This window comes from Argiope bruennichi, chromosome 2, assembly GCF_947563725.1.
Source record: "Argiope bruennichi chromosome 2, qqArgBrue1.1, whole genome shotgun sequence".
NCBI lineage: Eukaryota > Metazoa > Arthropoda > Arachnida > Araneae > Araneidae > Argiope > Argiope bruennichi.
The window spans coordinates 101,027,880-101,040,089 of record NC_079152.1 but is presented as its reverse complement, the minus strand read 5'-3'; the positions used below and the strand labels follow the sequence as shown (position 1 = coordinate 101,040,089).

Genomic DNA, 12,210 nt, shown 5'->3' with positions numbered 1-12,210 from the left:
TGTTTCTCACTTACACTGGGAAATGCTGACTTAACTTAAATTCGACATATACTTATAGTGAATGTCGAATAAAGATGTTTTTATTATGTTAGGAAAAAACCTCAATTTTTAATCTTGCCGAAACACATTCTTACTTAAGTTATATTCTTCCATTTTCAGTATCTTTTGTGCGCAATACTATATAATGTCTTTTCCAAACGAAAATTGCTAAGCTATTCCATAATGTTTGAGTGTACCAGAGACCTCTTTCAACTTTGTAACGTACCATTCAGACAGCCAGGTGGTCATTTCATTTTGCACTAAATGTATTAAATTCGGAAGAAAATTGAAATAAAAAACTGGATGAGCAATTTTATCATTTCTTTTATAAGTAGTAGTAGAGAATGTAGTAAAAAAGAAGTAGTAAATTATGCAGTTGCATGCAAGTAAGAGTAACTTAGTAGTAAGGAACTACTAATAAACTAAGTTATAATAAGGATAACTTACTTGAAAATGAGATAAACCTTAATAATAATTTAGATTTTATTTACTTTCTATATTATTTCATTGTTACTTAGGACAGTTAAATTGATGTTATTTTTTAAGTTATAATCTCACCAGTCATTGTACTAACTATTCCGGTTGCGCCTATTTGATCTATATGTATGTAAAAAAAAGTAAAACAGGTATATTTTAAAATTGTAAAGTTTTTATATTCAATTAATAAGAGTTTTCAGCCTCATCCTTAATTAATTATTATTCTAAAGAATATGTATAAAAGATAGTTTTAATTTCAGTGTGATTTATATATGTAAACATTTCTTTGAGTAACTCTTGTAGAATCTGGCTAAATATAATTGCGGAAAGATCTAGAAACGCGGAGTTTCTAGCTTCAAAGTATTGTTTTTAAGAGAATAAAATATAACTTAAATATCAATATCAGGTGAAGTTGAAATGAAGATGCTTTGACTCAAATACTTACTCATTTCATTTTTTTTTATTTATTTATGTACTGATTGGGATGTTTAGAAAAAAAAGGGGGGGAGGGGAGGATTTGTTCGATTGCGAAGAAACCAATATCAATATTTTACATTAAAACTCTACAATGATCAAGAAAGAATTTAGCTTGTACTTACTTAGAATTTATTTTGGAGAAAAATTTCGACAGACGATATTAATGTGTGATTAAGATTGTATTTATTCCTTAGGTTTGTTCTATGAGTTGAATTCAAACAATTCAAGTGAATATGATCAAGATCATTTTCTTGGTTGCAGGAATATCTTCAATTAAGGCTATCTTCCTTTAGTCCAAATTTATTTAGTAAGCCCATAATAATAACCATCTGGGAATTATTTCTGTACTTATTATGTCCTCTTTTATTTTCAACCCATAAAATAAAGGATAAAATGGAAGGAATATCTTTTAGAATTTTTTGATACGCACTGTCTTAATAAGTATTGGCACATATTTTAAGGCGAGAATTTCTAATAATATTTTCAATTGCAACCTTTTCATTGTACGGATTCGAAACTGATACCATTTCTGTGAGAGAATCCGTCTTGGTTAAACTTAAAATTAATTTACAATCGCTAAAGGTGAAACATTTTGGGACGATTTCTACCCGAATGTAATCGTGACAATGTTTTTATTTCAATAATAAAAGGCGTCCATCGCCATTTCACGTATGCATCTTAGATGCCAGACTTTTGGCGAGTTTTATCACTATTAACACAATTTTGATTTGCTTTGCAAGAAACCGTCTGACTTCCGTTGTTTCATTTAAAGAAATATCAAATATCCTGAAGTTCAAACCCGTACAATTGTTTAATTTAGTTTTGCTCTATTTGTGATTTTCTTAATTATTCAAAGAATAATTCACAATAATCTGAAAAAATTATCTTCACAAGGCTTGAAGGATAAAGAAACTGCGTATCAGCAACAGTAATATTTTTCTGGAACTGAGAGACTATATATATCTATATAAGGTTCAGACATGCGAACTAATAAATGGATTTGCAAATTTATACATATAGATTACTGATACATTTAACCTGTATAACTCAATACAATTTCTTCTTTTAGGTATTGAACACTTTTTAATCGCGGTCAATGTATTTCAAGACAACTATCCTGAATTACTGAAAGCTGTGTATGTCATTAATGGCGAGTATCATAAATAAAAATTTTATATTTCTATTTTCTACTCATAAATTTTTGTAAATAATTTAATTGGAGTAATCTCAATGTGTATTATTATCTAAAACTTATTCGAGCATTTATCTAGTTTTTTTAATTATTAAAGAACATTATGTTATATAATATTTAATGATTTGAATTCGTAATTTTTTTTTAAATTTTACGTATTTTAATAAGAATTTAGTTATTAAGTTTAGAATTCTGCTATGCCATATTGGGAATATCTCAAGAATTCGAAACTATAATGTTTCCCTCAATATGCATCAAGATAAAGCTTGCGAGTATGCTGAATTGAGAGATCGATGTACTTTAAAAGAATAGATACTGATTAGTAAATTATGGCACATACTGTCTTTTTGAAGAACGGTAAAAAAATATTGCAATAGTAGGTAGATTAGGGAGAATTTGGTAAAAATATATCTTGGAAATTTTTTAGAAGATCAAATTTCCCACTTAAAGTAACCAATGTAGTTGAATTTGTAGACTCAAAAGTATATTTGGAAAACTATAAGCTTATTTTATTTTTACCACTTAATATACTTAAATTTAATTACTTTTTAAAGAAAATGCATATTTCTTGAATTTTAGAAGAAAGGATAGTAATAAAGATTATAAATAAATTAATAATGCCTGGCATTTCATTGATTTGAATTTATTATTATTATTATTTTTTTTTTTTGCCATGTGCTTAAAAGTCTGTTTCTGTTTTAGGTATTAAGAGTTTTATTTCTTTCTTTCACAAAAAATAAATGAATAAGGAGTTGAATTAACTCACAACTAATTTATTTATTTATTCTCATTTTATAATTAAAAAAAAAGAAAAACTATCGGAAAACTCATTCTTGTAGCTGTTTGCTTAAATACATGTAATACACAAAACCTAAAGACACTATTGATCGATCGATTTCATCGCATTTTCAAGAGGAAAGTTGACAAATTTTTTTCCCAAATTGGATTCTAATTTGTTTATTTACAGGTTTCATAATGGTTATAATGAAATGCAATTTTCAAATTTTTGTTCATGATGTGATTTATGAAAATTCTCCAAAATACAAACATTCACAAACAAACAAAAAAATAAAAATTACCAACGATCGAACATTTAATAAATGAATGCTCTATAAAAGAAAGTTCAACACTAATTTGCTTTTTAAAATTACCAGTTACAAAGAATGTGCGATTGATAAATGAATTGAAAAAAAAATCATTAAATCTCCCTTAATACCTTTCAATTATAATAACAAAAATTAACAAAATAACATATCCAGACATTTATAGGGGCCTTGAGCCAGAATCATATTTCGAGGTTCTAATTTTGAGATATCCTTTGTATGATATTAGCATGTTTAAAATTACAAGGTCAGTTCCAAAATGTTCGATATGTTGTCTACCGAAATGAGATAATAATTAAAATAAACTGGTTAGAGATTTACATAATTATCTTTCTTAAAATATTTATTTGTAAATTATTATATTTGACTTAGGATAATTATATATCAATTTTTAATTCGTATGGTGTTCAATACTGAAAAAATAATTTTTTTGATAACAGCTTCAACGTATTTTAAAATGGTATTTCCAGTCGTTAAAGCAATACTTGCTGGGTCGATTATACGGAAAATGAAGATTTTTGGTACAGGTATGTACAACTTTCTAATGAAAAAAATAAAACCTTTTTTTGTGTGTAATTTTTAAATACATGAGATTACTAGTTATTATTGGTTATTAATAAAGGAAACCACAATATGTTACTAAATAATTGATTTTGATATTCATTCTTGCAGTTTCTGAAAACATATATTCATTTATACGAAGAAAGAATGTTTTTATTATTTTACTCCATTCGTGTTAATAATGGCCGAATAATGGCAGACAGAATCATTTCGATGCAAAGTAATAAATTACCTCATTTTTAAATTTGAATTTTGTAATTTCTTTCACGTATTAGATAAATTTCATAGCTAATAATTTCATTATACCTTTAAATAAAGTTGAATGATCATTGTTTATTGCATTTCGAAAAGAGAAATTAATTCAAGGCATATTTCCTTCAGTTCAAGGACAAGTCAAGAAGTGTGTCAGTGATTGTCATTCATGGCAGCATTGTGTTGAGCGCACTTTCATAATGATTCGTCTTGGCAAATTAAGCGGCAAAATAATATTATATCAAATGTAACAATAATCACAATTTTTTGATATATCTGGAATTGGTCAGATAAAACGATTTCATAAAACATTTTTTAAAATTTTGCTTTTATGTTATACGCGTTTATTCCTTCATAATCAATTTCAGACATTAGGTAAAAAGTTCTTGATTATTTTATATAATTTTTCTTTTAGTTGAAAATATATTCAAATGCATAAGTTCTGGGTTTTTTCCCCATTATCCCCGAAATTGTAAAAAAAAAAAAAAAAAAAAAAAAAAAAATAATAACAATATTTATTTTTTTTAATTTCTATTTTTTTTTCAGTTTCATTTCGAAGATTTTTTTATCCCCATACTTTCAGTTTGACTGGAAGGGGATCGAAGTTTGCAGCTGATTTTTATATTTGATGATTTTAATCATGCATTTAGTGGAGAGACATTCTAGATTTACTGAAAAAGTACTTAATGCCAGATCGAGAACGGCATAAAGTACGTCTAAAGTTACATTTATTACAGTTACTTTATAAATTAGATGATTCATTTGTACTTTTATAAGACATAGTCTGAGAAGTTCCAGTCCCTGAAATTTTTTATATTGTTCTGTGGAGGACATTTGCAACAGACGCTTGCTTAATTTACATAGTGATGTAATACAAATATGTTTTCAAGGAATTTCATTTTCATTAATGTTCTTGTGATCTTCTCAATTATTTTATTATATGCTGTTGGCCTTCATTTGACTGTTTTTTTTAATATGAATACAAAAACTTTTTAATCTTAAATTAAAACAAAAGTTGCAATTTAAAGGTACAGCATGTAAGATTTTCCATGAATTATTAAAATCGTTGTAAACTGCTTTTCTATCTAATGATAATTAATTTTATTTGTTCAGTTATTTCAATTTTAATAACTTGTATTTAAATTCAAATTATAGTACTATTTATTTAAGCATTCGCATGGAATGTTTCAATTTATATATTTTAAAAAGAAAATATTAAAGGCATTATCCTTCAAATCCAGGTAATGTCTAGAAAAAAATTATGTATATATCGAGTCCGAAAATTGGTTCAGTGGCATCTAATTAAACATGTCAAAATGGTGCAAATCAAATACTCGAATTTAGTATAAAACATTTATTTTTCAGGACAAAGACGAAACACATTAGCGTTTAATACTAGACAAACATTAAGACAGTTAGATTTTCAATTGCTTTTTCAGCTCAAAATAACAACTTTCTCAATCGAATATATTTATGTACTAAGCATGCATCAAAATGGATTCCTATCCTATCATTTCGAAATCTTAAGTTCAACTGAATATAGTATTACACTTCTTCACTGGCAATCTCACGAACGCAGGTGTGGGAAAGAGGAGTGTCAAACTTGGCGGGTTATCGCCATTTCAAATTCATTTTTTTTCACAGTCTTTGTTAACACGGCAATTTTAACACAGTGTATAACGTCACAATAACTCTCCTATAACAAGTCATCTCATTATCAATGCTTTTATATAAAATCATGCACAAATAATTACAAATGCCCTACAATTTTTTTCTTCCATAAGCGCATTAAGGCTTCTCGTTATTAATATTTTTCGGATTATTTTCTAGAGTATTGCTTCAGCAGAACACAAAACTAATAAATAGGGGTGTTTATTTTAGATTATAACATTTAAATCTTAAATTTTAGGTAATTGAAAGAAAGAATCACAACACTTTCATATCAAATATTGTACAAAGACAGGCATTCTTACAATATCATTTCACATAACAACACGTATTATGGCATCCCCTTCTATAGCACTGTTTCAATGCCAGAGAAATCGAATTTAACTTGTAGTAAAAAGCTTTAAGTCTAGCTTCTATTTTAAAATATATTATCGTTGATGAATTGAGGAAAGAATTATGACAATTCTAAAATAAACATTCTGCAATTTCTAACAGTAATATTTCTTATAACAAAGAAGAAATGCAGGAATGGCACCGCTGGCAGATGAATAGGACGGCACTTGAGCTGGCACATATTCCCTTTCCAAACTTCCACTCTTCACCAGCGGGATTACTTTTTCCCCCGACGGATTCAAAGTCTACAAGACCTGCTCACATGACGGTTCTTTAACCCTTCAACCGGCTGAAACGTAGAAAGTCGCTCCAACGTGTCTCTTGAATACCGGCTGGAACGTAGGAAGTTGCTTTCCGAAAACTGTTTTGAACCCGGCTGGAACGTAGGAAGTTGCTTTCCGCAAACTGCTATTAACCCGGCTCCAACGTAGAAAGTCGTCAATGCTTTCCCCCTTAAATGCAATAAACGGGGTGGGTCATCTGCTTGTTAAGGTCATTTTGTGGTTTTCGCTGACAGTTAGAATTTGGGTGGTCCCTCCAATTAGGGGAACGAACTCCCGAAAAGGGGAAATAACGCTTTTCGTAAGAATTCGCGATTGCAGGATCGATTGGTGATATGAGCTGTATACTTCATTTCTGATTTGGATATTTCATTATTTCGCCACAAATTTAATATCCAAATGAAAACTATTATACTTATTAAAAGTAGGAAATCCCTCATATTTACATGTCATAATCATGTATAACAGTTAATGATTGTGATTAGTTCGCAAAAAAGTACGTTTGAACTTTTAATAATACTTTTATTAAAATGCTGTAAAATATAAAAAAAACAAATCCTTATATAAAATTTTTAAATTTATTTTCATCCCAATTATTAAGCGAGACAAATATTTATTTATAAATGTAATTTTAACTATTGTTTAAGCTTTGTATATAGATTTTGGCCAAGCATTTAATACGTAATGAAAGGCAAATTTGAAAATTTGTGGATCTAATTATTTATTTTTTACTGTTTAGAATGAGTTTTTAGTAAAAGCGTTTTTAATTTTTTTATAGACGTTTTTATTTAAAGTATCTTGATAAATGTAGTTACTATTATTCTCTTATACTGCTTAATATTATTTTTTATTTCACTATTTAAATACAAGCGTTGTTCACTGGTTTTTGCAAATCATATTTGTCTTTCGTTTTTTTTTGGGGGGGGGGAGAGGGCTCAGGTTATAAAAAAAACCGCTTTTTTTATAAATATAAAAAATATTTTTTTTAGAAATTATATCTTTAAAATATATAATTATATTATAAATATATATTTAAAATCTCTATAAAAAAATCAAAGCACATTCAAATGGGAGGAAGAGTTGTGTCTTGTGACGGGCTGCGAAAAGCGTAAATGAAAAAAATTACTTGGTAATAATAAGGACTATTAAAAAAAGTTTGGCATATGAAAGAAAGAAAATATATTTAATAAATGGAAAACATTTATTTATATTCTTCAAAATTGGATGATGTGTATGATATTGCTTTGAAGAATAGAATTAATGAATGTATCTGTGCAATTATAATTATTGCTTTGCAATAAAACAGCATTAACTATTTAATGAAATTAAATAAATGCATTAAAGGCTGATACGATTTCTAACTGTTTGAACGTATCACAAGGCTGTGGATTCAGAACTTTTTTTATCTATGGATCTCGGTTCCTTTCAATTGCTAGTATTCGGTAAGAAAATCCATGTGTTTCTCTATGTGAAAGTAGTTTTTCGGCTTGTTCGCATTGTTAAAAGAAGTTTTACGATCAAATCAAGCAGTAAAATGTCGGTAGGTTTAGTGCTTAAAGTTGCCCAAGTTACATTACAAAGAGAAGTGTTACATCTGGTGAACAACAGCCTATTCAAGGAAAATTAGTGTCTCAAAATGGGTTATATAGAACATGCGCCAGGCAGATTGTACAATAGAAGTACTTTTAATACGAATCTTGCATTGAAAGGGAGGATATTTTCCCTTGCTAGGCATTCAGCAAGACAAGAATTAATTCTTGAAAGAGGTTTTGAGTAGTTCTTTTAATCTTTACCATTCTTGAAATTTTTGAGTCTTGGATTCAAAAGATTAATTCATCACTCCTGAAAGCGGTGTTCTTTTTATTAAGTTAACGTGGGTATTATGGCAATAATCTATGAAAAAAAGTTTTTAAGCTTTGCTCTTTAATCAGTTTTAGATTTTATGTCAAACAAAGTGTGTGCTCTACTATTTTTGATTTTCATATCCATTAAAGTTTTTTTTCATAGAAGATTTAAAGACGTATTTCTTAATATATTCAATAATAAGTAATGACTAAAAAATAAAATAAAAAATTCGATTTCTCTGTTCACTAATACAATGCAAGTGGGTTTTCTTACTAAATTTGTTTATATTCTGGTTGAAATTCGGCTATTGATCAGATACTACTGAAGATTGTTTCCAATAGAAAAATTGCTTCCTTTAGGAAATTTATTTCTAATGCACTTCCTAAGGGCAATCCTAATAGCAATTTTCAAAAATGAGCTAAAAATGTTTCACCAATGCTTGATTCTGCACTTGAACTTTATCTAAAGTATAACAGAATTTTTAACAAAAGCATACCACTGAAAGATACTCAGCATTAAATAATTAGTTGGATCATATCTTGATATCAACAATGGAAAAAAATTAGGTTGAAATGATAGAAGCAACAATGAAGACAATTTAATTTCACTTCCATAATGAAATATATTGATGTAAAATATGCTTAAATTCGATAAATTAATATACAAATGTCAAATTAGTTAATTTACTTTTCTTCGAATTGCCACGGAAAAATTTTAATTAAAATTTTTACTATGCTTTAAAAATTCATAATTTACGAAAATAGTAGCGTTTGGATTTTTAAAAAGCTATTTGTGAATATTATTTTTGCTTTGATAAAAAGTAGTGACAGATGATAAGAACATCATGAGACATTTAACATTATGAGAACATTTTAACATCATGAGACCACGATGAGTCATCTGTGACTAGACCACCAATAACTCTCTGCTTTATCACACCAACATGATTCTCCGACCTGTCTTTGCTAATTAATTCTATGATGTAACAATTCACGCTTATCTCTATTTTTCTTAAAAATATAAAATAACTTATATATATATATTATTTCTGATTTAGCACAACCTTCTTAATATGTAATGTCATTGTTAAGCAAATTTTCTCCCATCCAATTTTTGTGACCGGAGGATAAGATCATTTAAATGAAGAATTTCTGCCCTTCTTGCACAAACTGGAAAAATAAGGAACTGGTAAAATAATAAAATAATTACAGATTCATTAATATCTATAATTTGTTTTATTTTAATGAGTGTGCCAAAATTTGTAGCAAGTATTTTTATTGTTGCAATGAAATAAAAACCTTAATTTTCACTCACTGGTTTTAAACGTTATTGAAGTTATGATTACTTACTCTAGATTGTTTTTCATTTATTTTATTGTGCATCTACCTTTTGAAATTCACATGCAGCGAAATACCTTATAAATATTGCCAGTGAAATTCGTTTGAATTGTTCAGAAATGAAGAGCATGGAAGCAAGAGTCTGAAAGGGTAATTCTTAACTGTTGGACACATGCAGCTAAGTCTCATTTTTCGTAAATTATCTACGAGATAATTTACGAATTTTCATAAAAAATCATAATGTTGTAACTTAATAAAATGGGTACAGTTGAAATTTTGATTTCATTGATGGAGTTAGATGAAAGAAAGATTCTTCGCAATATTTAACGGCAGAGAAATGCTTGGATTTATGAAAATATTTCTGCACTGACTATAAGTCATTTTTACCAAGATTTGTGACAAAATTAGGAATGATATAAGAAATTGACATTCAAAATATTCACTTATTAAAAATATGAATGAAATGATGATTTTTATCAGATATAAGCCTCGTGAGTAAATGGATACACTATGTTTTCTTATTTTAGCATTAAAATTAACTTTAAAAATTTATTATTTCAACTTATTTTTTAATTATTTCAAAATAAGATAATTAGTCAAAAATATTCAAGTTAATAATATTTTCATCAACATATTATCATTAAAATATTCACCTACTATATATTGACAAAAGATTGTTTTATTATTTTTCAAAACTTAAAAAAATGAAATGAAAAACAAAAATCAAAAAATAAACAAAAAATTTTTATAAATTTTTATTTATAATTTTCAATAACAGATTATAACAGATTTATATCCGAAATGAATGTAGTATTTTTAAATTAATAATAATTTTTTTATAATTTATTTCAATCAGGGAGCTATAAATCATGCTATTTTCATTTCGAATACCAAATATGCGAGTAAAAGGCTTACAACTAAAAATTAGAAAAAACTTAAGTAAAATTCACTGAATGTCAGTAAAAAGAATGTATTATATTCGTAATGCAATTTGATGAATGATAATTCCTTTTAAATAATTTATTAAACAAATTTTTCTATTACTAATAAAAATTTATAAAATCATACTGCGGATTTTTTTTTAAATTTATTTTTGAACAAATTCTATTTTCTGCAAACATTGCAGATTAAAAGAGAAGTTCTTAGTTCTCAGAGCGAAAACCAACTTCTTAGTTGAAAAACCGCATGGCAATTGCCCTGCGTCGACAGATTTATTACTTGATTGATCAGTCAGTCCTATTCAAAATCCCCGGTGTTTAGGGGGTGGCGATGGTCGAGACGCGGGAAAGTTTACCCCCTGTTGTTAATGGTCAGGGGAAAGCAAAAACATACCAGGCCGGTTTAGGAACGTTCTGCCAATTTCTTTTCTAGTAAATTGTGTTCAACCTTTATTTTGACTGCGGCCGTTTTAAGAGCATTCTTAAGCTGGACAGCCGACGCTCGATGGGTTAAGGAAATAGGGTCCCGAAACTAGGGTTCCGAAGCTGCTATTTTACCTTCAGACCACCGTGGCCCCAGCAAAGAATCGGATCACTCCCTACTTCACGCTTTCAGTTCAACAGGAAACGATTTAAATCTTCAGTAAGAGGTTTTAATTTTAATTTATGCCTTTTATGTTTAATCATAGATGGATGGCAAGAAGAATTATTAAAAGTAATGGATGCAAAAGAGCTGCCCGCCTGCTTTGGAGGAAAAAGAACGGATCCAGATGGAAATCCTAAATGTAATACCTTTGTAAATAACGCTATATTTACTTTGAAAAAATTTTATATTTTCTTCTTTGTAATATTTATAATTGCATTGGAAAAGTATACTTTAAAATTTTTAGAAACAAATTTCATATGTCTTCTAAACATTCGTTCAAGCCTTCTTTTACACAATGTTTTAATTGGTAAAATGAGATATCTCAGTAATAAGATAAAGTTCAGAAGTAAGTTTTGCAGATAAGAATCTTATTTATTTTGCTGAACTTAAGTATGTACAGAATATTTTGTAATTTCATCTTGAAGTAGACCATGTTTCCGGAAAAATTTCCTCATGCTTCTTTGGTTATTATTGAAACAAAGAAGCTTGAAAACAAAAATAATTTCATGAAAACGAAAAAAAATAAATAAACAAAACCTGAATCTGTATTGTTTTTGCCAAAACATAAAATTCCTTACTTTGCATTTGAAAATATCTACATTCTGCTTATAATAAGATTATAGGAATTATTAGCTTTGTAAGTAACACCTATATTTATTTTTCAAAAACAGCTTTTAAAAAAAATTAGAATGTATATGGCTACATTGTAGAAATGTACCTTAACTTTTCTAGAAATGAATTTCGATCTGACTATTAATCGGTCATTCAACCCTTTTTTAATACAATGTTTCAATTCGTTAGATAAGAAATTTCTTGTATTGAGTCGAAATTCTGAAGTATCTTTCCTAGATAAGAAAATGTTTTCTTATATATTTGGTTGAAAGCAAGCATTTACGAAACAGTTTGTAATCTTATCTTTTAGTAGACCATCTTTCCGGAAAATGTTCGTCCTACTTTTGCTGATATTATCGAAGAATGCTACTGAAAACAAAATTTCTAGA

At 27.9% G+C, this 12,210-nt stretch overlaps 1 protein-coding gene across 1 annotated transcript in view; it reads left to right on the top strand.

The window, feature by feature from the left end:
* LOC129961551 (SEC14-like protein 4) overlaps positions 1 to 12,210 on the top strand; it is a 38,489-nt gene that overhangs the window by 18,388 nt on the left and 7,891 nt on the right. The window contains exons 9-11 of the mRNA XM_056075035.1: positions 2,063 to 2,143; positions 3,729 to 3,815; positions 11,253 to 11,359. Coding sequence (XP_055931010.1) covers positions 2,063 to 2,143; positions 3,729 to 3,815; positions 11,253 to 11,359 — 275 coding nt within the window. The remainder of the gene's footprint in view (positions 1 to 2,062; positions 2,144 to 3,728; positions 3,816 to 11,252; positions 11,360 to 12,210) is intronic.